Raw genomic sequence first — 22,522 nt, forward strand, 5'->3', positions numbered from 1 at the left:
CACGATCCCGGCTAGCGCCAGCTGTAAGCCCCGTCCTGTGCAGGGCCAGCCTTGTAAGTTGGAGGTGGGTGGGCAAGCCTCCATGCCGAATTAAGCTCCGTGATGGGAAACCTCCGAGCCCCGGCCCACGCGATGGGATGGATATACATACAGGCATAAAGGCCTGCAAGACTGCAACTCTACTATAGATATATGCCTTGCACCACAAAAAGGTTGTTTCGTGTTGATGAGACTGCTGATGTTATTGTTCCGCGCACTGCCCATCAGAATTACCAAATCCTTGGCTCCCCATCTCGTCCAACCACGGTTATCCCATCGCCGTCTGGTATAACCGGCTAAGCCGGCCGAGCGAGGCTCGCCGAGTTGCTGAACAAAGCCACGCCACAGAGTACCAAAACGTCGATGCGGCTTTCCAACTACCAGCGCTAGCACGGGGCTGATTCGCACCTTTCAAACCCGTTGTTCATAATATCTCTCCGTGGGGCCAATGAGACGGCCCTCAAGCCGAAAAGATTCCTCATTGTTGTGGGTTTTTCCTTTGTGAGATCTCATATGTTTTGTCACGGCACGGGCTTATTGTTCGGGTAGCACTCTCTCTCTCTCTCTCTGACTTCACCTTGCTTTTGTCTGCAATACAGTCCCGTGTTGGAGCCTCGAGGCTCAATGATATGTTGATGCCTTTTTCGGACATCGTCACCGAGGAAGCATTCCGGTGTCGAGATACTACATAAAAGAAACACTATCCTGGGTCTGCAGGGGAGAACCCAGGCCTGACCATGAAACATGAAGGTACAAAAACGCACTCGAAGACCTTCCACGCCGCACCATCAACCACTTACACGCATCGCTCACCAGCGAGCGGCCATGCTGCTTCAAGCCGCCCGCCCTCTATCCTTTGCAACTGCTGCTCCCTCTCATACCCATTCTTCTCCTTCCTTCTCCTACGGCGTCGCCTCGCCCGCCATGTCCACTGGGAGCAGCAGCCACCGCAGCCCCTCCACCTCGAGCGACATGCCGCCGCCGCCTCCACCGCCGCCGCAACATCCATCGTCGCCAAACCGCCGCAGAAGCCCCTCGCCGCACACCATCCAGCAGCTCCTCGACACGCTCCGCCACCAGCGCGTCAACACAATCACCGAGCTGTGCCGCATCGAGCGCGCCGCGGCCGCGTGCACGCGGCCCGACGACGCGCGGGCCTTCCAGGCGCCCATGACGCAGGCCTGGGTGCGCTACGTCACCGGCCACCAGCTGCTCAGCGAGCTGCGCGGCCTCACGCGCGGCTACCCCTTCAGCGCGGAGCTCGTGCGCGAGGCCTACGCCCGGGTGCGCGCCGACCCGCGCAGCAACCGCTCCTGGAACCTCGCCTGGCTGTGCCTCGTGCGCATCCGCGACGACGACGACGGGCTCATCGCCGCGTACGCCGTCGCCGAGGCGTCCAAGCCGGGTATGTGGGGGGGGCTGGTGCCGCGTGAGGAGGACGTCCTGAAGCTGAGCGGCTGCTTCTCGCGCGAGTGGACGCTGGCCGTCAGCGTCATGCTGAAGCACTGGCCTGTGGCGCCGACGTGGTGTTGAACGCCCTAGGGGGTGGACTGTGAGTAAGCGCGTTGGGCGTTGGCTGGACTGGGGTGCATTGTTTTCGGCCGCATTGTTATTGGACGAGGGATGAAGTTCTCATTTCAGGCGTTGTTCTTCATTTGCTCTTTGCTCTTTGCTCTTTGCTCTTCTTCTTGTGCCTTGGTTTGCCGCTTTGCCTTGTTATTTGGCGTCATGTAATGCGCAGCAACGGAGTGTTAGTGTCGACGAGATAGACCTTGCTCTTAACCATAGACAGTCATAACGTCTGAGGCCGAAATGAAAAGTGTTCTTATGCATTATTGATAATACCTTAGATCTTTATTGGTATTCTAACGCAACATGATGTAGAAAACGCCTCATTCCCGTGAAAAGCGCCGTGGGCCGTGGGGGCACCATGAATGAAGTAAAGACACCACGCTAGTGCCAATTCAATGGCTCAATGATGATTGGAACAAAATGACAGAGAACACGCTATAACTTTTTTTAGTCGATTCAGGGTTTATGCTTCGCTTTCCTCTTCGGTGCGATGCTCCTCTTCCCACTCCTCACTCTCCAGACCTTCGCCGCGGACAAACAGCGCGGCGAAAAAGCCCAGGAAAGCGAGGCCGCCAAAGACTGTCCACGCGAGCGCTTCACCCTTGGGCTGGATGCGCACGGAGATTGTGAACAGTCCACCAGACACAACAGGACCGACGCTGCGTCCGAGGGCGGAGAGGGTCTGGGCCAGGCCGTTGAGTGTGCCTAGGCTATTGTGTGAGGGTGCGGAGTTGGTGATCTGCGACACAGAATTAGATTTTGAAATGACTTGGTAACGGACTGGGCAGGTAGCTTACCAAAAGCATGACGCTAGAGAGTCCACCGACAGCGCAAATATTCTTGAAGATGAGCACGATGCAGAGCTCAATGTATAGCCACAATTTACCGCTCCCGACGCCAAAGAGCGGCTCGTCGTCGACGTATCCCACCCAGGGCATCAGGATCATGCTAACTGCTAGACCGAACAAAGCATAGCGATACGTGCCCAAACTTCCCACCTTGTTTCTCACGGGCTGGTACACAAAGGCCTGGAATGCGATGGTCGTGGCGCCAGCCGCGCTCAGGAAAGCGCCGATTTTACCCGGCTTGAGTTCACGACCGGTGGGAGCCGGCGCCGCTGCGAATACGGGGTACAGCGAGTTGAAACTAATGTTGGAGAGCTGGAAGATGAGGTAAGTGCTCAAGAGCAGAATCGTGGTGTGATTGAAAATCTCCTTCCAAATGTCCTGCTTGGAGTGGCTCGGCTTGCTGCCGTCGTAGTCATCCAGGCCATCCACCTCGGCCTCATCCTCGGAGGAAGAGCCCGAGGCAAGCAGAGGCTGCTGCTGCCCGCGGGGCCATCGCGTGCTCCACGAGTGCCGACGATTCGGTTCCGGCCTTTTGCTGCCCAGCTTGTTAAACCAGCTCGAGAGCCTGCGCAGCCACTTGGGCTTGCCGGGTCCGCGCTCGTCCTTGTCCAGCGTCTCCTCGAACCACAGCAGTATGGCTATGAAGCCCGTCGCCAGCATCACCGCGCTGACCAGGTTCGGCGCCAGGTAGGGAAACGTCGAGGGCGCGAGGCGGCCGACGAGAAAGCCGCCGACGGCGGGGCCGGTGATGCTGCCCAGCGAGTAGATGATGGGAAGGTAGGCAAAGGCCTGGCTCTGGTTCGACCGGTCCGTAACCTCGCCGAGCACCGTGGGCACGCAGGCGGCGTTGCCGTTGAGCAGGCCCATGAGCACTTGGACCAGGACAATCTGCCAGTACCGCGTGCAGAGGCCAAAGACGCAGAAGCAGCCCATGAGGGCAAAGGTGCCGGCGAGCAACACCGGCTTGCGGCCAATCAGGTCCGACGAGTAGCCCCAGAGGAAGTTAGTCGACAGCTGCGCTAGGGCAAAGGCGCTAGCGATGACGCCAATGTAGAAGCCCGTCTTGCTCTGGTCCATGCCGGGCATGGAAGCGACCATCTCGGGGAGGTACGGCGCGAGGGAGTTGAGGGCCGTCTGCTCGCAGAGCGACAGGTACGCCAGCAGTAGGAGCTGGCGCACCGGCAGTGGCGTCTCGGCGGCGGCGGCGTGTTCGTTCTCGGACGTGGTCGGCGAGGACGGCAACGAGGCAATCGAGCTCGCGCCCGACGCGGATCCGGAGCTGGGAATGGTGCCAATCGGCGTGCACGGCGGCTCCGTCGGGAATGTCTGGTACTTGTGCACGGACGAGCGGCGGCTGCCGGTCATCACGCCGGGGATCGGGGCGCCGGCGTGGAACGAGCCGGAGGAGCTCGTGCGGCGTTTGAGGACGGCCGGCGGCGTGATGGTGATCTTGTTTGGTCGAGGCATGTCTTTCGAGTCCTGGTCTTTCGGCGTCTAGACCGCCCACGGGAGTTGGACAGTTGTCCTCGTGTCCGAGAGAATGCGTCGTTGGGGGCGTTGGGCTTTTTTCCTTTTTCTCGTGAGAATGTCGGACGGCCGAACGAGCACGCGATGAGCCGAGGGCGAATGGGCAAAAAGCTCGTGACCGCAGCGGCGCAGAATCAGACGCCGCGCATGCTGGTGGTGAGTTCGACGGGAATTGATTCGGATTCGTGATGATGGCAGGGCGAGATGGGGGGGTTGCGAGTAGCAAATATGTTCGTCGGTACTCGTAGGCGTAAGAATGAGAGAGCTAAAAAGCAAGACTGGGGAGCGCAAAAGAGGTGCAAGACGTCACGGTCACGCCAAAAACACACAAGCTTCGCAGCTGCAAAGAGCGGCGCTAGCCCCAGCCCGGCCCGCGCTAGCTCGCCATGTGCCGATAAACTATTTACGACGTAGGTTTGTCCGAGATGCGACGAAATGTGTGCATCTCCGTTTCAGCTTGTGCGTGCATGAATTCCGAAAGTTTAGTTCATTCCCGTTTTCTTTTCAATGGTGACAGGTTGGATGACGACGCCAGGCCCAAGGCTCGGGAAGCTAGAAAGGCGCGTAACCACAGTTTTGATAGCTCACCCAAGGGGCCGACACTGCTTCTCACCCTCTCAAGCAATTACCGCACTATTGGAAGCCAATTCACCAAGATAGTATCAAGACGAGAAAATGGAGTGCTTACGATGGCACCAGCACCCCACCTAATTACTACAAACCGCAGAGGCCTGGAAGAAGCTTTGTACGCGTGTTCAACACCGCCTTTCTCGCCTACCCGGTACTACCTAATACCGTTTGTCCAAGAAATACCAAGCCTGAGCCAATGCCGAATCGAGCTGCAAAAAATCCGTATTAACAGCTTTGACGAATAAGGTCGTTGGTCAGTTTTATTGCATGCCGTTTCGCGATAAGAAGTGATGAATATACCTGCGGGCGTTCCCATATTACAAGAGGGCGCATTCCTCGACTTTACAGCGTAGTACAGACGGCCTCCCGTTAAACCGCATTCCCCCTCCCGTATACAAACTAAAAACTCCATTTCAATCACACCACAATGACTAGTATTAAATTACCTGAGCCATTTGCCAGGATTCCCAGGCAAGACTTCTTGTTTGGACCCTCTCCCATTCAGGCGTTACCCCGCATATCGGCAGCACTCGGCAACAAGGTCAATGTCTATGCCAAACGGGAGGACTGCAATTCCGGCTTCGCCTATGGAGGAAACAAGACCCGAAAGCTAGAGTACTTTTAGACCCTAACCTGACAAGTCCCGTGCTAAATATCATCTGTGCAGATATCTGGCGGCCGAAGCCTTGGCGCAGGGTTGCGATACCCTTGTATCCATCGGCGGCATCCAGTCAAACCATACCAGGCAGGTGTCTGCGGTTGCCGCTCACCTCGGACTAAAGGCCGCTACCATCCAAGAGCACTGGGTCGACTGGCGGGACCGGGGCTACGAAAAGGTCGGCAATATTCAGCTGTCCCGGCTCATGGGCGCCGACGTGCGGCTCGACGCCTCTGCGTTTGGCATAGAGCACAAGACAACCCTGGCGAACCTCCAGGCCGAGATCGAAGCGGCTGGAGGCAAGCCGTACTACATCCCCGCCGGCGCGTCCGACCACCCGCTGGGCGGGCTGGGATTTGCGCGATGGGCTTTCGAGGTGGAAGCCCAAGAAAAAGCCATGGGTGTCTTCTTCGACACCATCATTGTCTGCGCCGTGACGGGCTCGACCATGGCCGGCATGGTGGCGGGCTTTAAGCTGTGCCAGGCAGCGTGCGGATCGCGCCCGCGGCGGATCGTGGGCATTGATGCGTCAGGCAAGCCCCGGCAGACGTTTGATCAGGTGCTGCGCATCGCCAAATTCACGGCGGCCAAGATTGGGCTGAGCGAGGACGATATTACGGACGCTGACATTGTCCTCGACGAGCGGTATCATGCTGGCATCTATGGCATTCCCGACGAGACGACCATTGCGGCTATAAAGTTTGGCGCTCAGACGGAGGCCTTCATCACGGACCCCGTATACGAAGGCAAAAGCCTTGCAGGCATGATGGACATGATTAGGAAAGGAGAGATTTCGAGAGGTAACGTGCTGTACGCTCATTTGGGAGGGCAGCTGGCGCTGAATGCGTACACTGAGATGTAGTTGGGCGAGATGCAGGCACTTGCAGGTCGACTTGATACAAGCAGCACAGCCCAACGTATCAGTGTGGCGAGTCAATATATTCAAATAAAATAATTACAACATCCATAGTTTTTTCTTTCAGGTTTTCCCGGGGGCTTTATTCTATTAAGAATAAATCCTCGTTGTTGATTTGTATATTGGTGGCGCTGCGAGGGGTGGTTAGATTTCAGTTCACTTCCATGTTGCTTGCCAAACACAGTTCTCCACCAGGCTCCTTTTTCTGCTAGACGAATCCAATGCCAAGGGAAAAAAAATACGGATGAGAGCCCCAAAGGCCCAAGACAAGTGCCCAGTAGGAGTCCCTGGCGGCTAGAGTACTCCGTACTCAGTATAGTGATCGAATTGAGTTGGTCCCAAGAGATTAAACAGCTGGCCCGTGCGACGTAGGGAGCGCGGGAAGTTGTCGCAATTTACAGGAGATGAGCAGATGGCAGGTTGGGGTGTCTCGTTTCGGGCAGGGCTACTGGAAGCCGACAGTGGAATCTGCGGCCTGGACCTGTTTCTGCAGATGTGATTGACCAGGGCATCTTGCGCGGCTTGGCGGGTGCGTGGGAGAGCCGCCTCATTTGCCATGTCTGATGAGCCCAACCGTAGTCAGCGAGCCGTTTTATTGCCTTGAGCCAGCCTTTTTAGGCTTAGAGACCCAATGACCTTTCATTGTCTTTTACCCTCCGTGTTTGTCCAGTAATTAGCAGGGTCACACGATCAGAAGAGTAATCAGGGCTGACGGTGACCTGGCCTGCCTGGCTTTAGATACGAGCGTGGCTAGAAAGTACTGGTAAGAACAGCGAGGTGCTTTGGCACGGAGCCTAGGTAGGAAGGGAGGGGCTTTGTTCGCTGATTGAGGTTGGGAGGGCTCCGAAGCAGCCCGGGCGTTCTGTTTTCAATGTGGCCGGTTCTCCATGCGATGAACCAAGCCGTTTGTCTGGCAGTGTGTGGGCTAAGAGCGCAGGCGAGGTGTAACCCGCATCGTTTGGCACTGTCCTGTGTCAAAGCGAGAGGCCGATGTGCAAATAGCCCTCGCAGCGTTCAGCGGTCACTGGCGCTAGTCGCACTGTGCAGCGTAGCGACGTTTACGACAGCCTTCAGCGCCAGTGTGCGCCATCAGACGAGCACAAGAGGAGGAGAACAACGTGCTGGCTCCACAGTACGGGCACGGCTCGTGGCAGTACCCCACACAGTACATCATGATCCAAGCGGCGGTTGGTATTACAGCATGGAATTGGGCAGTGCGGGGCAAAGGAAGACGAGAAGGTGAGTTAGTTGTCAACGCTGTCTGATGAGGTGGTCAGTCGCAGCTGGTGGTATTCGTCTCAATGCATAGAGTAGTCGCCATCTGAATGATGTTCGGCCAAGGTCTGCTGCGACGGCTGGTGCAATATGGTAGTGGCGTGGCACAGAGGCCGGTACTTTGGCTGCGACTACCTCGGCGCCCATGAGCGCACAGCACCAGCTAGACATGCGACACGAGAGCCGTCAACGCAGCTGAGATTGAGTCGGGCAAGAGTCTGCACGCGAGGCAGCGGATCCGATGGTGCGCATAAAGACCCAGCTGTCTGTGCAACAGAGCGTGTACCTTAGGTACGGAGTGGGCATCATCGTGACCCGAGTATTCATTCAAGCAGCACCAACAGTTGGCGTTCGGCGTGACTCTTTTCAGCTTCAAAAGAAGAAAGGCGGCGCCTGAAAGCCCTCACAAGTCGCAGCCCACTAACAGGACAGCTTGCAGTGTTTGCTGGACGCTGCTGGTGCTCCGCGGCTGCTTCCATTTAACCCCGAAAACCCCACCCCGCCGCCTGTTCAGTGGCCCAGTGCACGCGCTGTGAATGAGCCTAGCCCTTGGTCACCCAGGCTGTCACTGGCTAGTGCACCACCGCAGGCTGCTGATTCCTTTATGGTAAATTATCTTAATAATTCCTTTAAATCCTCTGGTTCGTCAGCTGCCCCCTCTCTCGTCTCCTCTGTTAGTGGGCATCTGGTGTGTGTGGCTCAAAAGTAATTAGTGGATGGATGGTGAGTGCCAACCTACGCCTGTCTCGCCGCCACTCTGCCTTCATTGACTGACCTGAATGGGGTGGTCCCAGTTATCAGACTTGCTTCCACACTTCAACCGCTCCGACCTGCATTTCGAGATCCCCATGCTGGACCGGCGTTCTCTGACGACTCTACCTCGACATTGCCCGCCGCCCATCCAACGATCAGCCATTTCTCTCCCGGCCATTTTTTTTATTGGCTGCAGCGTTTCTCAATCCAAGAGATCAGCGCACGCCAGTCTTCGTCCGAGATCCTGGCGCCTGCTGTCTTGGACCCTCCGGGTAAACCCCCTTTTGTCTGCCCGCTGCGACACCCGTTCGATCTCGACTCGCCGCGCCTGTGAGCTTCTTTTTGCCTCCCAGCCACCCATCACCAGCCGCTGGTCCCGGCGTTGACTCGAATCCGATCTCATTGGCCGCTGTGCAGCCTTCGTCTTGTTCGCTGTAGCCTACAATTATCCCTTTCGTGGCCGAGTCTGGAGGCGGGACCCCTCGATCACGCTTGATCAATTTGCCTCTGCTCTGGCAGTGCCACCTCGCCGCCAATCTACACAGGACTGATTTCGTCGCCTCCGACACTACATGCTGATAAATGCACTGCACCCCGTCGGCCGCTACAAGAATCCAGCGGGATCAAGCAACGTATCTGCACCTCGCAGCCTCGTCCGGTCCTTTGACCGGTCTTGACACTTTTCCCTGTAGCTGCTCGCCACCCGCCGCTGCTACCTGTGAGCCATTCAGCCCGGGTCTGCATTCTTGATGGAGAACCGGCCGTCGACGTCCGAATCCAAACAGTCTTATCCCGCACAGGTTTGGAGCACCCCGGCCACGGCAACACCAGGCTCCAAGAACACAGCTGCTGCCGATCGACCTCAGGAAGCCTCGACCGCGCAGACAGTCCCCTTCCCGACGCATCTCGAGTTTCTTCCTCTTTGGATCCCTCAGCAGTCAAATATATACCACGCACAGCTTCTTCACTACAACAAACTCATCTCGCCAACGAGGGGTGGTGGCCTGCAGACGCCGCCACTCCCTCCTGTTGTCACCTTGCCTCCCGTCCAGGCCGCGCCGAGATCGCGTACTTCTAGTAGGGCATCGCTGAAAGAACACACGCCTGGCAAGTCGACCACGTCATCGGGAAATGGGAGCCGATCGAGTCAGAACTTCGAAAAGAACCGTTTGGTTATAACCTCCAAAGACGCTCCGGCCAAGATGCCTGCCAGGCAAGGGGCGGAGTCGTCCAAAAACTGGGCGCAGAGAACTGCGGTCCTCTCTACATCGCCTCAGGGCCAGACGCACTCGAGTTCGGTCCCTTCCACGCCCCACCAGCACGCGAGACAGTTTTCTTTCGAATCTCGCGATCCCTCTCCCAATGCCGGTACGAACCACTCACCACGCTCCGCCTACTCGGAAACGAATAGCACTCTGCCTTCCCTGCGTCCTTTGCCACCGCGCCTCGGCGGATGCAAATATGAGACTTCCCAAATCAATTCCAGAAGGAGAATACCATACTCTGTTGGCAGTGATCGCCTAGAGAAGCTCGATATGCGAACTGTGGCCCCCAAGCTTGGCGAAGAGGAGGAAGAAAAACTGTCCAAGGACATGAAAGAGATGTACGACAAGCTGCTTCCAACAGATCAAGTCGAAAAGAATCGAAAACGATTGGTTGAGAAGCTCGAGAAAATCTTCAACGAGGAATGGCCAGGCCACGATATCAAGGTTCATCTATTCGGATCTTCTGGCAATCTACTCTGCTCAGATTCTTCCGATGTAGACATTTGCATCACCACGGCTTGGCGCGAGCTGGAAGGCGTCTGCATCATTGCTGACCTGCTTGCTCGACGAGGAATGGAAAAGGTTGTTTGCATCTCTGCCGCCAAAGTCCCGATCGTCAAGATTTGGGATCCCGAACTTGGCCTTGCTTGCGACATGAACGTCAACAATACAGTCGCGCTCGAAAATACTCGAATGGTTCGCACATACGTCGAGGCTGACCCTCGAGTAAGGAAACTGGCAATGATAATAAAGTATTGGACAAGAAGACGAATAGTCAATGACGCTGGTGAGTATACGCGCGCAGGACGCCCGACAGGAAGACGCTAACCTGGCTCCAGCATTCGGTGGTACGCTAAGTTCATATACTTGGATATGCTTGATTATTGCCTTTCTACAGCTTCGTAACCCGGCCGTTCTCCCCGCCCTGCATCAGTTACCATACAAGTTACCTAAGCCTGACGGCTCCGTCGGCGATTTTGCCGACAACATGAAGAAAATCAAGGGCTTCGGCAACAAGAATAAATCCTCGGAAGCCGAACTACTGTTCCAGTTTTTTCGATTTTATGCACACGAATTTGATTACGATAAGCACGTCCTATCCGTGAGACTCGGTCGAATTATGACGAAATCCGATAAGAAATGGAATTACGCATTGAACAATCAACTCTGTGTAGAGGAACCGTTCAACACGACAAGAAACCTGGGAAATACAGCCGACGAATACTCTTTTCGTGGCCTACACCTTGAACTTCGAAGAGCATTCGATCTCATTTCTCAGGGAAAGCTACCTGAAGCTTGCGAGCAGTTTGTGTTTCCCAAAGAAGAACGTGTCTCGTTTCGACCTGCGCCTCAGCCTCGCCCTGTACTGCTGCGAAGCTCATCGCAATCGCAGCCTAGCCGAGGTGGTCGTGGCAATCATAGAGGAAATCGCCACAACAACAACTTTCGCGGCGGGGGATCTAACAGACGTGCCTCATCCAGTGTGCCGGCGGCCTACGATGCCAACATGTTTATTGCGCCTGTAAATATGGCGCAGGACCTAGGTCAATGGTACCAAAATCCTCAATTTCCGTTTCAGTATACTCAACAAGATTTGATCACTCAGATGGCGTATCAGCAGCAGCTCAATCTCTACGCAAATTCGCCCGCTTTCCTACAACACCAGAATATGAGCCAGCAGCAGCAGAGAATGTCTGGCAGCTCAAGCTCCGGTCAGCAATCGTCAGATCGCTCCCGAACGAATTCGTTTGATACTGCGCCTACGTCGGCCCCTATCCGACCCGAGATATATATGTATAATATGGGCCTAGGTCCTGCATTCTACCAGCCTGTTGCGCAAGGCTATGGTACTTATCCCTCCTCACCGGTGACGACGAGCCATTCCACACAGGACTTCCGGCGGTCATTACATAGATCAGCTGCTGCGGACGCCGGCAGCACTTCCAACAGCTCATTGAGATCTCAATCTCAGCCCGCATCTCGCTCACAGACCCAAGCCACGCCTCAATTACCAGCTTCCTATAGTATGACGGGGCAGCCAGCCGCAAGCCCGTCCATTCACATGCCAAAGAGTGCAAACGGAGTACCGATTCCGAGCTTCATTTCCGACGACACTGATTTTGACGAGACGCCCAAAGCTACGACCGAGTCCCCGACATCGGATGATGCTCAATCAAGTGGTTTCTTCATGGCTAGAAGCCTCAGCCCGACTAAGCAGCGCGTGAGACAGCAGACAGTCCCGACAGGTATTGCCTTTGGTGACATGGCGTCCTCGAGCACTGGCCAGCGCCGACTTTCCACAGAGCAACTACCCCAGACGTTACTCGACAGAAGGATGAAAAGGGCTTCACGATCACCCTCGCCTCTTGGCCATGCACGTGCGCATTCTGCTGGTACGTCTTCTGCACCACTTCCATCGGCGCCTTTCTCTGGCAACCAGGACAAAGCCAAGGACAACTCGCGACCGCTTGTTGTAAACGGCTCAAGTGGCAAGACAGCAAATTACAACGCGCCGGCGTTTGTGCCAAACCAAGAGTTTGCATCCCCCAGGCCGTTGGGCTTTGAGAACGCGCTGCAGATTCAGCTACCCGCTAGCAACAGTCCGATTGCGACTCATCCCGCGAGCGCAGGGGCGATGGCCGCCGTGCCCATGAACGCGTTCCAGGACTACTCGCCGGTTGTTGCCAATGGATCGGGCAAGCCAACGACTCTACCCCCAGCAGACGACACCTCGTTCAGGGAGAGAATTGCATCTATGCATCCATACTACCCTGGGTCCACTGGCCTGCCGCAGGACGGCAAGCCCCATGCCTCGGGAACGAATGCAAGTGCGACAACCGGGTCAAAAGCATCAGCATCTTCACGGCAGCGAGCTTCGGCGAGAAACACCTCAGGTGGGCTTATTGCGCCCCTGGACCTGGCCATAGGAGACAACCGCCTAAACAAAGCATCAATGGTAGACATGGCACATCTTTCTCCGGTTTACGAGACTCGGACCCCGTCTCCGACAACTCACCGGAAGAATGACAGCGGCTCTGCACACGACATGTCATTGCGGCCGAAACATGGCGGCGGGAGCGAGGCGAAGAAGTCCCCAGTGGCGGACAAGCACCCGGCCAGCCAAGACAGCCAAAAAGGCAAGAATCAGAAGCCGAATCAAACGACACAGAGATCCAATCCACCGAGGGAAAATGGACATGTGCGGGGTGCAAAGAGCGAGAGCGATGGCGGCTGGCAGAAAGCTGGGCGCAAAAAGAAGGCCCCGAGTGGCTTGAATGTGTCAAGCCATGGCGAGCAGCCGCCGAAGAATGAATCGGAGCGCAAAGGCGGCTGATTGTGCGAAGCGCAGATAGCAGACCTGGCACGAAGGCAGTACACGTCTCTGGCGCATTGTTTTACGCCAGACGACGACGACAGCTAGCATTTTTTTTTAATGAGTTTGTATGCTCATGTGAGATTGGACATTGTTTTTATATCTTTGATTTTGTGGAACGGAGTTGCGAAGACTATGCATTTGACAGGATTACCATGGCATCACATACGAGAGTCGCAGGGAGGTCAAGGGGATATGAAGGAAGCTGGGAGATTGGCAGAGGAACTGGCGCTCATTTAAATGGGAGGCAGGCGTTTGTTATTGAATCCACTTTTGGCGAAGAAGATGACACAGCGAAGATGAAGGTACAGGCATTGGCCGAGGCGACTCAAGAGCGACTAAAGGATTTGTTTACAGGTGCCGAGTGCAGAGCGGTATAGAAGGATATTTGCACAAAAGGGGGAAACCTCTAGCAGGGATATGAAGCAATAGAAACATGAAACATTGATCCAAAAGCGAGCATGATGTTTTACGAGTGAATAGAGTAAATGTGAGGCAGGAGAGCGACGAAAAGAAGATAGGCTACGAGGCCATCGTGAGGGGTGGAGAGTGAGGTGGGCCGATCGACAAGCGGATGCCGGGATGGCGCGGCTGATATCGTATTGCAGGCTGCGATATTCAAACGCAGCCCTATCGGAGTGCACAGGCGGGAGGGAGGTTATTAATAGAAGTGCAATTGATGCCGTTAGGCAGCAGCACAGAGGAAGCAGGGCAGAAAAGGGAAACTGTGCCCTGCAAGAGGCTGGTTGGGGTCGGGGTTATGCATGCGAGGGAGTGAGGCTGAAGCGGCTGAAGGGGGAGGACACTCGATGCGCTGCTGCGGGAGGCATCATCACGAGCCAAAGTGTGCTGTACTGAGAACGATGCCCGTCTGCCTAGATGCGACGATGTGGTTGCGCTTTTGCCTCTTTGAAATTATTTGCAGAAGATGTGTCATTGCACGGCGCAGTGCTGAGCAGCGAGCGAATGGGCGCTAGACAATGGCCCCCGCATTTCAAGGATGGGCCCAGCAACATTTGATCAGTCGTCCATTTTTTGTTAAACGGCAGCCTTGATGGTGCTCATGTATCAATTTGAAGATGCACGGAATTGGACGTTGAGAGACCAGCGGCCCCAGCCGGCTGGCATCCTATATTACGCGAGGCCATTTCTCCGGTGTTCCATGGGCCCTCCCTGATTGCGGTGCCAGCTGAGCTGAGCTGCAAGCCCTGTCGCTGCCTCCCCCACACTCTTTGTCTCTGGACTGCCCCCGCCCGTTTTCTTGTCCTCCACAAAACTCCGACTCTGACCTGACCTCACATCACATTGTCGGCCGGCTTACTGGTCAGGCGTACTAGTCAACCCCGGGTGTACAATAATCATCAATTTGACCATCTCTGAGCGTTGCCTTGTACCCAACCATTTATCTGGCCAGCCAACAGTCAACAGTGCACGACGCGCGCCCGTCCAGCATCCGCTTCATCTCATCCCCGTTTGCGCAGTGGGGCGCAAGTTTGAGTCGCACCACCTTTTTTACCTTTAACTACCAGTAGTTACTGTTAACGTTAGCCTCGTCGTTCCCCCCGTTGCACGCACCTCTCTCTCTCTGTTGTCGATCTCCGTTGTAACCCTTTCTTCCTTTTTTCCCACTTGTCACCCTCCCCCACTGCGACATTGAATAAGGTGTGCGTTGGACCCTGAATTTTTGTATTTCAAGATACACGCACAGCAGCACGTGGAACAAGGCGGCAAAGACGCTTTTGCTGAGAAGCCGCAAGCAACCCTCGGCGTGCCTGGGCTGGCCACCACGCCGACACCACAGGGCTACGGCTGTGGCGAGTCGCCTGCCAAGAGCGACGGCTGACGCCAACCCCATTCTCTTGTCCGTCCAGTTGCGGATGCGCTGCTGCTGCTCGTTTTTCGCCTCGTCCTATTTTCTCCATCCCTTTCTGCAGCGCAAGGACATAGAGTCATGCTCTTTTCGTCGCATGCTGAGCGTCGATGCAACCACTGCTGCACTGAGCCCTTGCGACAGCCGAGACCAACTCTGCTAGACACTTTTAGCCTCTGAGGCGCTGGTCGCCTGCCATGACGAAGCCTAGGACAAACAGCGACAGCGGCGGCCCGTCGGCGCCGCTGCCCTCCAAATCCTCCCGTCTGGGCTCATTTTCGGCCCTCATTCGGCGCAAAGGCTCTGTCAAGGACTATCCCTACCCGTCACCAGTATGTGTCTACAGAACCGCCCGGCCACCGAGGCGCATCGGCGGCGGATTGTGCCGGAGCGCTTGATTCGACTTTTGCGCGTCCCCTCGCTAACACGCTGTAGCACAACAAATCTAGCACGATGCCCAGTGAAACCGATCTTGCCGATACCTACACCCTGCGACAGAGTGACTCCACCTCGTTCCACGAACCCGAGAGCCATGGCCGCGAGCTGCAATCCCTCGTCCAGCGCATGCGCGCCGCGCCCTCTGCGCCCAGCCACGTCGACCAGGCGTACAAGGAATTTCTCAAAGTCAAGGATAGATGTACCACGCTTTGTCTTTCCATCATGCAGGACGAGATCAAGCCTCCCCGCGTCTCTCTCAACGCCAACGAGACGCTCCTGCGCCAAGATTCATACACGGACTCGCCGCGCAGCCCCGGCATGCTCGACAACCGCAGCTCCTTTAGCGGAAAGAGCCTGGCCGAGGTCGTTTCAGCCAATGGCGCCACCAGGCTCGGGATACACGGCGCGGAACTCTGGATGGGTCCGATCCGCGACTGGAAAGCCTGCGTGGAGGCGCTTAATGAAGCTTTCAGAACAAGCTTGGCAGATACATACAAGGCTTACGAGAAAGACGCCACGCATGAGATGATCGAGTCCCTGTTTCATAATAAAAGGTTTCGACGCGACGCGGTCACGCGCATGCGCAACGCGTCCGTGACCAGGGTGCTTGCCCCCGACCCTCAATTCGTGAGTCTAGGCGACATCTTTTGGTCTCTGCGACGATGCTAACATCATGTAGTTTCCCAAATATGAAATCAGATTTAGAAATTATGAAAAGGCGAAGCAGGAACTGCTCGACGTTCGACAAATCGTTCAGACCGCCGAGTCGGGAATTGCGCCGTCCCGAGAAGTCCGAGAATTTCCCATATCGGAGCGCGGCGATGCAGTCTTGGAATTTGCAAACACCCATGCGGGCTGCTCGCCCGAGGATCCGGTTCTCCGATTCCGTGTGTCATCCTACATGCTGGCCGAGACGTCGCCGATTTTTGCACGCATGTTCTCTGGTCATGCGAGCAGCCTTCATCTGCACGAGGCCGAAGACATAACGGCGCACCTACCTCCGCCACCATCCAAATATTACTGCAAGGACGACACAGAGACCTGGCTATATCGTATGCCACAGCGAGAAACGAATAGCCTGAGATCTCTTGAGATTCTTTTGCATGCAGCGCACATGCACAATGAGAATGTACCACGGGATATTAGCTTTGACCAATTTGTGGCTATTGCAGAATGCTCAATACGATACAAGAGCACCTCCCCTCTGGAACTGATGGTGGAGCACAGATGGCTGCCGCAGTGGATGCATCGTGGCGCGGATGATATGCCGGACGGGCTTCTCATCATAAGCTACGCATTTGGCTCACGCGGCTTATTCAGTAGGATGTCCAAGAGCGCCATTTTGCATCTGGTGGACGAGAAGGACTTGCAAAGCAAACCGTGGCCCCAAAAGATACGAGACAAAATTTGGGCTGTGCGCTCCGCCAAGATTGCGCAGCTTCACGATTGCTGCACAGCGGCGCTGCAAGAATATACAAAACCTCCGACAAGCGAGCCCACGGTAGCCGCGGAGACGGAAGACCCCCCCCCCACCATCTGGGGAAGTTTGGGCACCGTCGCACCGCAGAACCCGACACTGGCTCTCACAACGACGCCGAGGTGTCCCAAAGGAAGCCACTGGTGCGACGCGACCAATCTCGGCTGGCTCATGATGGTTTTCAACAATATGAATATGCTTCCCACTGTCATGCAGTCCAAGGCTCTGACCGGGGAGCCAGAGGTGCCGTTTGCGGCAAAAAGCGTGGCTCAAATCGTGGACCTGCTGCGACTGCTGCCCAGCCCTCCGGCCCCCGTGCATCGCGGTGGTGTCTGCGACCCCATCCCATCATTTCGAACCGCGGTGGCAGATATCTACAACAGCGTGACCGGTCTTACCCTTTTCGACATTAGCGGAAAGAGTCACGGCTGGGCCCTGTCGAAGCATGCCATGTCGGAGCCGCAATCGCAGGTCGCCACGGGACTCGGGCGCATGGCCGCCCCAAACGACGGTTACACCGTTGCGGCCGAATTTCCAGAAAGTGTCTTGCTGCAGATAATGGGCGAGATTGCCGACCTTGCGGACCTCCACGCCGCAGCTCGCGTCAACCGTGCTTTTTATGAGACGTACAAGACGTATGAGCTGCTGCTGATGCGCAACATTCTCCGCGTGGGCAAGATCCGCGGCGGCTCGCTCATACACCGCGTGCCGCTCACCATTAACAATGCTGAGGACAAGATCCGGAAATCAGAGTCGGATCTCTTGAAAGACCGCATGATTGACGACAGGACAGACTCGGCGACGCTGGATAGCGATGACGACGAACGTACTACAGACTCGGACAGTGACCTCGAAAGTGACGAGATGCCCGTGGCGGCCACCCCCGCGGAGCCATGCGACGAGCCTCAGGGCGCACCACTGATGCAAGCTAGCGACGTGGTCAACTCGGTACTGTCGAGCTTAGCGTCTGCGCAACGAAGTGTATCACCGGACGCAGAAGAGGACGATGATGGGGATCTGTACGAGGCGCCGATGACGGATGCAGAGGCGCGACGGATCCTGTGGCCTGACGACTACGACGAGCCTGCCACGCCCAGGGCCGTCAGCCACGCGCAAGACCAGATCGACCAGAGTCTGCGGGAGAAGTTTTTGCTCGACGACAGGCTGGTCACGGAAGGGCTAGAGGATAAGACGCTGATGCTCGTCAATGAGAAGCGGCTCTTGCATGAGACGGCAAAATAACATGTACAGAACATATATACAATCATGATTGCGATGACGTTGGACGAGGGAGCGAGCATATTGTTGATATTCTCCTGTTTAGAGAGAGTATATTAATTATCATTTCCAGTATATCTTACTAATCTAACTTTGAGCCTTTATAAGCCGTTCAACCTCGGACTTGCTGCAGGTCAGAAATGACTAGTAATAGCCCCGTTGTCACTTACATGCCGCTGTTCGAGACTCGGCCAACGGCCGACAGGATCACTGGGTTACAGTCACCTCACGATAGTATATGCAGTTGGAATTAGCAAACCGACGGTTGATTCTTGCTATCTGGTAGGAAGTATGGGTACATTTGTAAGCGTAGTTTTGTGTGCGCGTGCACGCCGCTTTCATGATGAACCGGACCAGTAAAGAAGAAAGATGTGAGCTACTTTCCAGTATAGAGCCGGTATGACGGTTATTTGCTATGGAGACTAGTGTCCTATATAAAAACAAAGTCCTGCTAAGTGGCCCTAGCCCCCACGCGCTGATAAAGGCTGGTATAAAGCAGCCAAATGTCACCCTGTAGGTGAAAAAAAATGCAGAGTTTATTATCGCCCCTTTTGAGTACATCATAGGGAATACAGAATGATGGACAATGAGGGAGTACAGACGAGTATTCAGAGCAGTCAGTCACGTGGGCGGGGTAGCAGCTGCATATATCTGCGAGCTGCAGGACTTTGCGAGGAGCGGCCAGCAATAATTCCACGCACTATCGCACTCGTACCAGGCAGATTCAGTGATACAGAGTAGTCTATTTCATTGTGTCTTTACAGATTTCAGCCGTATTGGTTGGAAGAAACTCTTAAACTCCACCAAGTGCCGCGTCTATGACACAACATCTCTTTGCGGAAGCTCGAACGTGCTTTGTGCTACAGCCGCCAGCATTTTCGTTTTCGATACCCGGCTGAACCCATCTTTGGACTCCCCAATAGCTGACTACATTGAAATCGCGCCATGCTGTACATCGATTACTACGGGAGTATATATGCGCTTTGCGCCACGATTATCTGTGTGGCTGGCGTTGCGTGGTTTGCTCCATGGACTAGCTAATAGACGTGACGTCTCGGCATTCGCTGGTGCTTGGTACCAGCAGCAGCGCAACTCCCGCCAGCGAGGCTTGAGAAAAAACTTAAAAGATGACATTTACAAGAGGTTCCCGCCTTTGCAGCGAGACAGTTTCGCAGACAGCTCGCTTGCACTCTCAGACGCCAGGACGTACCAGTCCAAATCATCGCGACTGCTCGCAATGAATGCCGACTATCGTCTCGCTGATCCAAGCTTGTACGTATTCAGCGGCTTCTCTGTGAGTGAGATCAAGTCACTCGGAAACTTCCCCGACTACGCAAAACTATCTGGCGTTTTGCTCCCGACCGCTGCGAGCGGATTCGGCGTGGTTACCGCCATGCCGAGACCGTATCGGCCTTTCCGGTGGCCCTATTTTCAGACCATGGGCAAGTTTGCAACATTTCAACGGCGGGGGCTTCACTCGCGACTCTACTGTGGACTAACACGTTCAAGCACTACAGAAGATGGACCCCGACTACTGGATCGAGCTCGAGAGTACCTACCGAGAACGAATAGTCCAACGACGGGAGCTGGTGGCAGCGCATGGCAAAGACATCTTGTATTCTTTACCAGGGTCTGAGCTCGCGTGCAAGGAGCTCATGGAAATGGTTGTGCAGTTTCTCTGCGCTCGCTACCCGCAGCTCTTTGAACGCATAGACATGAACTTTGTCAATCACATACTCGACACCACGTACGACCTCACAGCCGCGGAGCCTCTTCAATTCATTCTCGACAACGTCCCGGAGGACTTTGCCATTATGCTTCGCGATGAAGAAACTGGTCGCTACTGCCTCCAAGCTGGCGTGGTCTGTTCGACGATCGGCTGGACGCTGAGTGACAAGATGGGGCTGAGCGCGGCTGAGATACATCAGCCAGTACCCGATTACAAGGAGAGACTGGAGCCGAGTATAGATCGGTACATGCTGCCTCACATTCTCTGATAATACCACGGAACGACTAACGGGAGATTTGAGTGTAGATTCTTTTCGAAAATGCCAGCAGCCGCTCCCATTCAGTGGGCATCCTGGGGCCTGGAGATTGGCAAGCCCCTGTTCCTGCCAGCCACCCACCCGAGCTTCAGCGGCCGAGACGTGCCGAACTCAGATGTGAGCGTGGAGGACGTCAGCTTGCGAGTGGACTGGCAGACTCTGCGCCGGCTCCCGCTCTCTGGAGCCGTCGTCTTCAACTTCAAGGCGCTGTTCACGCCAGTCTCAAGCTTCAAGGATGAACCTTGTATCCCAGCGCTGCTCCTCAAGATTCTCAACGAGGGCAAGGAGAGCATCATGAGGTACAAGGGTGTTGGCCACGTGAAGAATGCTGTCAAGCCGGCACTGGAGATGTACGAGCGCCATCAGGTGGAGCGGGGGATGGTGAGGAGGGGTTGGGAGCCCCGAACCCTCAATGAGTACCCGTTTTATCCCGGATGGACTGATGGCTATCCGTCACAGGCATCGCAGTGCGAAGACAGAAGGTGACCTATCGCCTGAGGGGATTTATCAAGAAGATGTATTATAACAAAGGCATCAAGTATAGCAAGGCAAGTAAGTTCTCTATGAGAAGTATTCTGGATGGCTACATCTCATATATAACGACATCACATTTTCTAAAATGGCCATCAAATGAAGAATGACATGTAACGACTACAATCTAGAGCTATGCGGAATCATGTATCCATGCATCTATATATACTTGTTAAAGATGTATCCAAGCTTGTTCTAATGAATTGAACACAAGAGCGAGGTCAACAAAGATGATATACTTGTCGCACATGTCCTAAATGGCCTCCTTGTTCCACAATCTCTGCATATTAGCCCTGGCACGCGCCATGAAGCCCGCGCCACCCACACCGGCCGCGGCGGGGGAATTCTCGGGCGCCACATGGCCATTCTCGGCCTCCTGCTGCGCGATGCGGGCCGCGTTGATGGCGCGCAGCTTGGCGGTGCCGAAGCCCGCGACGCCGGCCTCCTGGTTCTCGCCGAGCCACGGCTTGCGGGAGTCGCCGAGCAGGCTGCCGGAGAGAAAGTAGGTGACGAGGCCGAGGATGATGCAGACAAAGGCAATGGGGTAGAGGTAGTGGATCGTGAGGCCAAAGACGCGGACGCCAATGATGACGCCCCAAAAGTTGGCCGTAAGGAGCGAAATGTCGAAAAAGGCGGCGGAGCCCATGCGCAGGATGAGGGGGGCGAGGGTGTAGAAGAGGAAGAGGCAGAGCGTGTAGCCGACGAGCCAGCCGGCGACGTGCGAGTCCCACTGGGCCTGCTGGAAGGAGGCGCGGTCAAAGATGGCGGCCTGCACGCCGTTGATGATCATGCCAAAGAGGCCGATGAAGGCGAGGACGTGGTGCATGGGGGCCTTTGAGACGAGCCACTCCTCAAAGACGTTGCTGGTGCCGTAGAGGGTGGCGCCGAGCAGCGCAAAGAGGTCGCCCTTGAGGCGGTTCTCGGCCGGGCCGCCGCTGCTGCCGGTGATGTGGTCGCTCGCGAGCAGGATGCCCATGCCGCCGCAGCAGACGAGGATGCCGACGACCTGGAAGGGCTTGTAGCGGACGCGGAGCAGAAAGAAGGAGATGACGACGACGCAGACGATGGACCAGAAGTTGATGAGCTGCGCGGAGAGGATGTTGGTGTAGCGGTAGGCGAGCACGGTGAAGTAGTTGCCCTCGACGTCGAGAAAGGCCATGATGAGGTAGCGCCAGCCGTCCCTGACGGCGGCGCGCCAGACGGCGCGCGGCCCGTCGCGGACGAGGAAGACGGTCATGTAGACGAGGAAGAGCAGGATGTAGTTGAAGACGGTCTGGAAGGCGGGGATGTTGGTGTGCGCGTTGGCGAGGAACGTGGTAAAGGTGTTTGTGGCGGTGATGCAGAGCGCGAGGACCTGCCCGATGGCGACGACGATCCAGAAGTCGGGCGTGGTGAAGTAGGACCACCAGTGCGCCGACTGCTTGTCGAGAATGTGCAGGCCCTGCGTGACGGAGTCGTCGACGCCGCTGGAGGAGGACTCGAGCTGCTGCAGGCTGTGGGCGCGGCACTCGTCGTGTGCGTGGGAGCCGTCGGCGGGGGTGGTGGTGGCGACGGGCGCGGCCTTGGTGGCCTCGTCGCTGGAGGAGCGCATGGTGGAGGAATGCAATGCTGCGGCGGAAGAGGAAGAAGCTGGTTCTTGGCTGGCGTGGGCTTCTTCGTCTCGTGGAAGGGGCTGGTACTGGTATGCGTCGTTGGTTGCGGCTTCGGAGCGGAAAAGAGCGTCTGTGAGGCGGTTCAAGAGCGAGGTTTCCGTCGCGGGCATTCGACCAGCAACTCTGCCGGGGCCTTGTTAGCTTGAGAAAGGTCTTGTACCATGACGGTCGTGGCTGCATCCAAGTACGGATCTAGTACGCCTATACCAAAGAAAGCGTACTTACAAGTTACAGGTGACAGCACGGGAAGTGGTTTTGTTGGTGGTGGGGGTATTTTTGTTTGTTTTCGATAGTCGCAAAAATAAGTCTTTATCCGAAAAAAGTAACGGAATAAATTTATCTGCAGCAGAGCGCAAAGACTTTCAAGTCGCCTGC

The 22,522-nt window shown here is 55.8% G+C and overlaps 9 protein-coding genes across 9 annotated transcripts; 6 read left to right on the forward strand and 3 right to left on the reverse strand.

Annotated features, from left to right (window-relative positions):
- Nucleotides 1-783: 783 nt before the first annotated feature.
- On the forward strand, nucleotides 784-1,572 carry LMH87_011037 (uncharacterized protein; the record flags this gene model as incomplete). Its single annotated transcript, XM_056200111.1, has 2 exons — nucleotides 784-789; nucleotides 856-1,572. The coding sequence occupies 2 exons, from the start codon at nucleotides 784-786 to the stop codon at nucleotides 1,570-1,572; spliced, it is 723 nt and encodes a 240-aa protein (XP_056051994.1).
- A 502-nt stretch (nucleotides 1,573-2,074) lies between these two features.
- LMH87_011038 (uncharacterized protein) lies at nucleotides 2,075-3,926 on the reverse strand (the record flags this gene model as incomplete). Its single annotated transcript, XM_056200112.1, has 2 exons — nucleotides 2,075-2,350; nucleotides 2,409-3,926. 2 exons carry the CDS (start codon nucleotides 3,924-3,926, stop codon nucleotides 2,075-2,077), a joined length of 1,794 nt encoding a protein of 597 aa, XP_056051995.1.
- Nucleotides 3,927-5,043: 1,117 nt separating this feature from the next.
- LMH87_011039 (uncharacterized protein) lies at nucleotides 5,044-6,136 on the forward strand (the record flags this gene model as incomplete). The annotated part of the gene is made up of 2 exons (XM_056200113.1): nucleotides 5,044-5,231; nucleotides 5,284-6,136. 2 exons carry the CDS (start codon nucleotides 5,044-5,046, stop codon nucleotides 6,134-6,136), a joined length of 1,041 nt encoding a protein of 346 aa, XP_056051996.1.
- A 2,831-nt stretch (nucleotides 6,137-8,967) lies between these two features.
- LMH87_011040 (uncharacterized protein) lies at nucleotides 8,968-11,235 on the forward strand (the record flags this gene model as incomplete). Its single annotated transcript, XM_056200115.1, has 5 exons — nucleotides 8,968-10,209; nucleotides 10,259-10,270; nucleotides 10,323-10,331; nucleotides 10,382-11,027; nucleotides 11,090-11,235. The coding sequence occupies 5 exons, from the start codon at nucleotides 8,968-8,970 to the stop codon at nucleotides 11,233-11,235; spliced, it is 2,055 nt and encodes a 684-aa protein (XP_056051997.1).
- Nucleotides 11,236-11,545: 310 nt separating this feature from the next.
- Nucleotides 11,546-12,817, forward strand: LMH87_011041 (uncharacterized protein; the record flags this gene model as incomplete). Its single annotated transcript, XM_056200116.1, has 2 exons — nucleotides 11,546-12,377; nucleotides 12,444-12,817. The coding sequence occupies 2 exons, from the start codon at nucleotides 11,546-11,548 to the stop codon at nucleotides 12,815-12,817; spliced, it is 1,206 nt and encodes a 401-aa protein (XP_056051998.1).
- A 1,441-nt stretch (nucleotides 12,818-14,258) lies between these two features.
- LMH87_011042 (uncharacterized protein) lies at nucleotides 14,259-14,711 on the reverse strand (the record flags this gene model as incomplete). The annotated part of the gene is made up of 3 exons (XM_056200117.1): nucleotides 14,259-14,378; nucleotides 14,432-14,441; nucleotides 14,563-14,711. The coding sequence occupies 3 exons, from the start codon at nucleotides 14,709-14,711 to the stop codon at nucleotides 14,259-14,261; spliced, it is 279 nt and encodes a 92-aa protein (XP_056051999.1).
- A 212-nt stretch (nucleotides 14,712-14,923) lies between these two features.
- LMH87_011043 (uncharacterized protein) lies at nucleotides 14,924-17,883 on the forward strand (the record flags this gene model as incomplete). The annotated part of the gene is made up of 3 exons (XM_056200118.1): nucleotides 14,924-15,058; nucleotides 15,162-15,791; nucleotides 15,844-17,883. 3 exons carry the CDS (start codon nucleotides 14,924-14,926, stop codon nucleotides 17,881-17,883), a joined length of 2,805 nt encoding a protein of 934 aa, XP_056052000.1.
- A 1,273-nt stretch (nucleotides 17,884-19,156) lies between these two features.
- LMH87_011044 (uncharacterized protein) lies at nucleotides 19,157-20,450 on the forward strand (the record flags this gene model as incomplete). The annotated part of the gene is made up of 3 exons (XM_056200119.1): nucleotides 19,157-19,361; nucleotides 19,429-19,891; nucleotides 19,955-20,450. 3 exons carry the CDS (start codon nucleotides 19,157-19,159, stop codon nucleotides 20,448-20,450), a joined length of 1,164 nt encoding a protein of 387 aa, XP_056052001.1.
- A 298-nt stretch (nucleotides 20,451-20,748) lies between these two features.
- On the reverse strand, nucleotides 20,749-22,257 carry LMH87_011045 (uncharacterized protein; the record flags this gene model as incomplete). The annotated part of the gene is made up of 1 exon (XM_056200120.1): nucleotides 20,749-22,257. The coding sequence occupies one exon, from the start codon at nucleotides 22,255-22,257 to the stop codon at nucleotides 20,749-20,751; it is 1,509 nt and encodes a 502-aa protein (XP_056052002.1).
- Nucleotides 22,258-22,522: the final 265 nt, after the last annotated feature.

The sequence above is a fragment of the Akanthomyces muscarius genome, chromosome 4 (genome assembly GCF_028009165.1).
Source record: "Akanthomyces muscarius strain Ve6 chromosome 4, whole genome shotgun sequence".
NCBI classification, from domain to species: Eukaryota; Fungi; Ascomycota; class Sordariomycetes; order Hypocreales; family Cordycipitaceae; genus Akanthomyces; species Akanthomyces muscarius.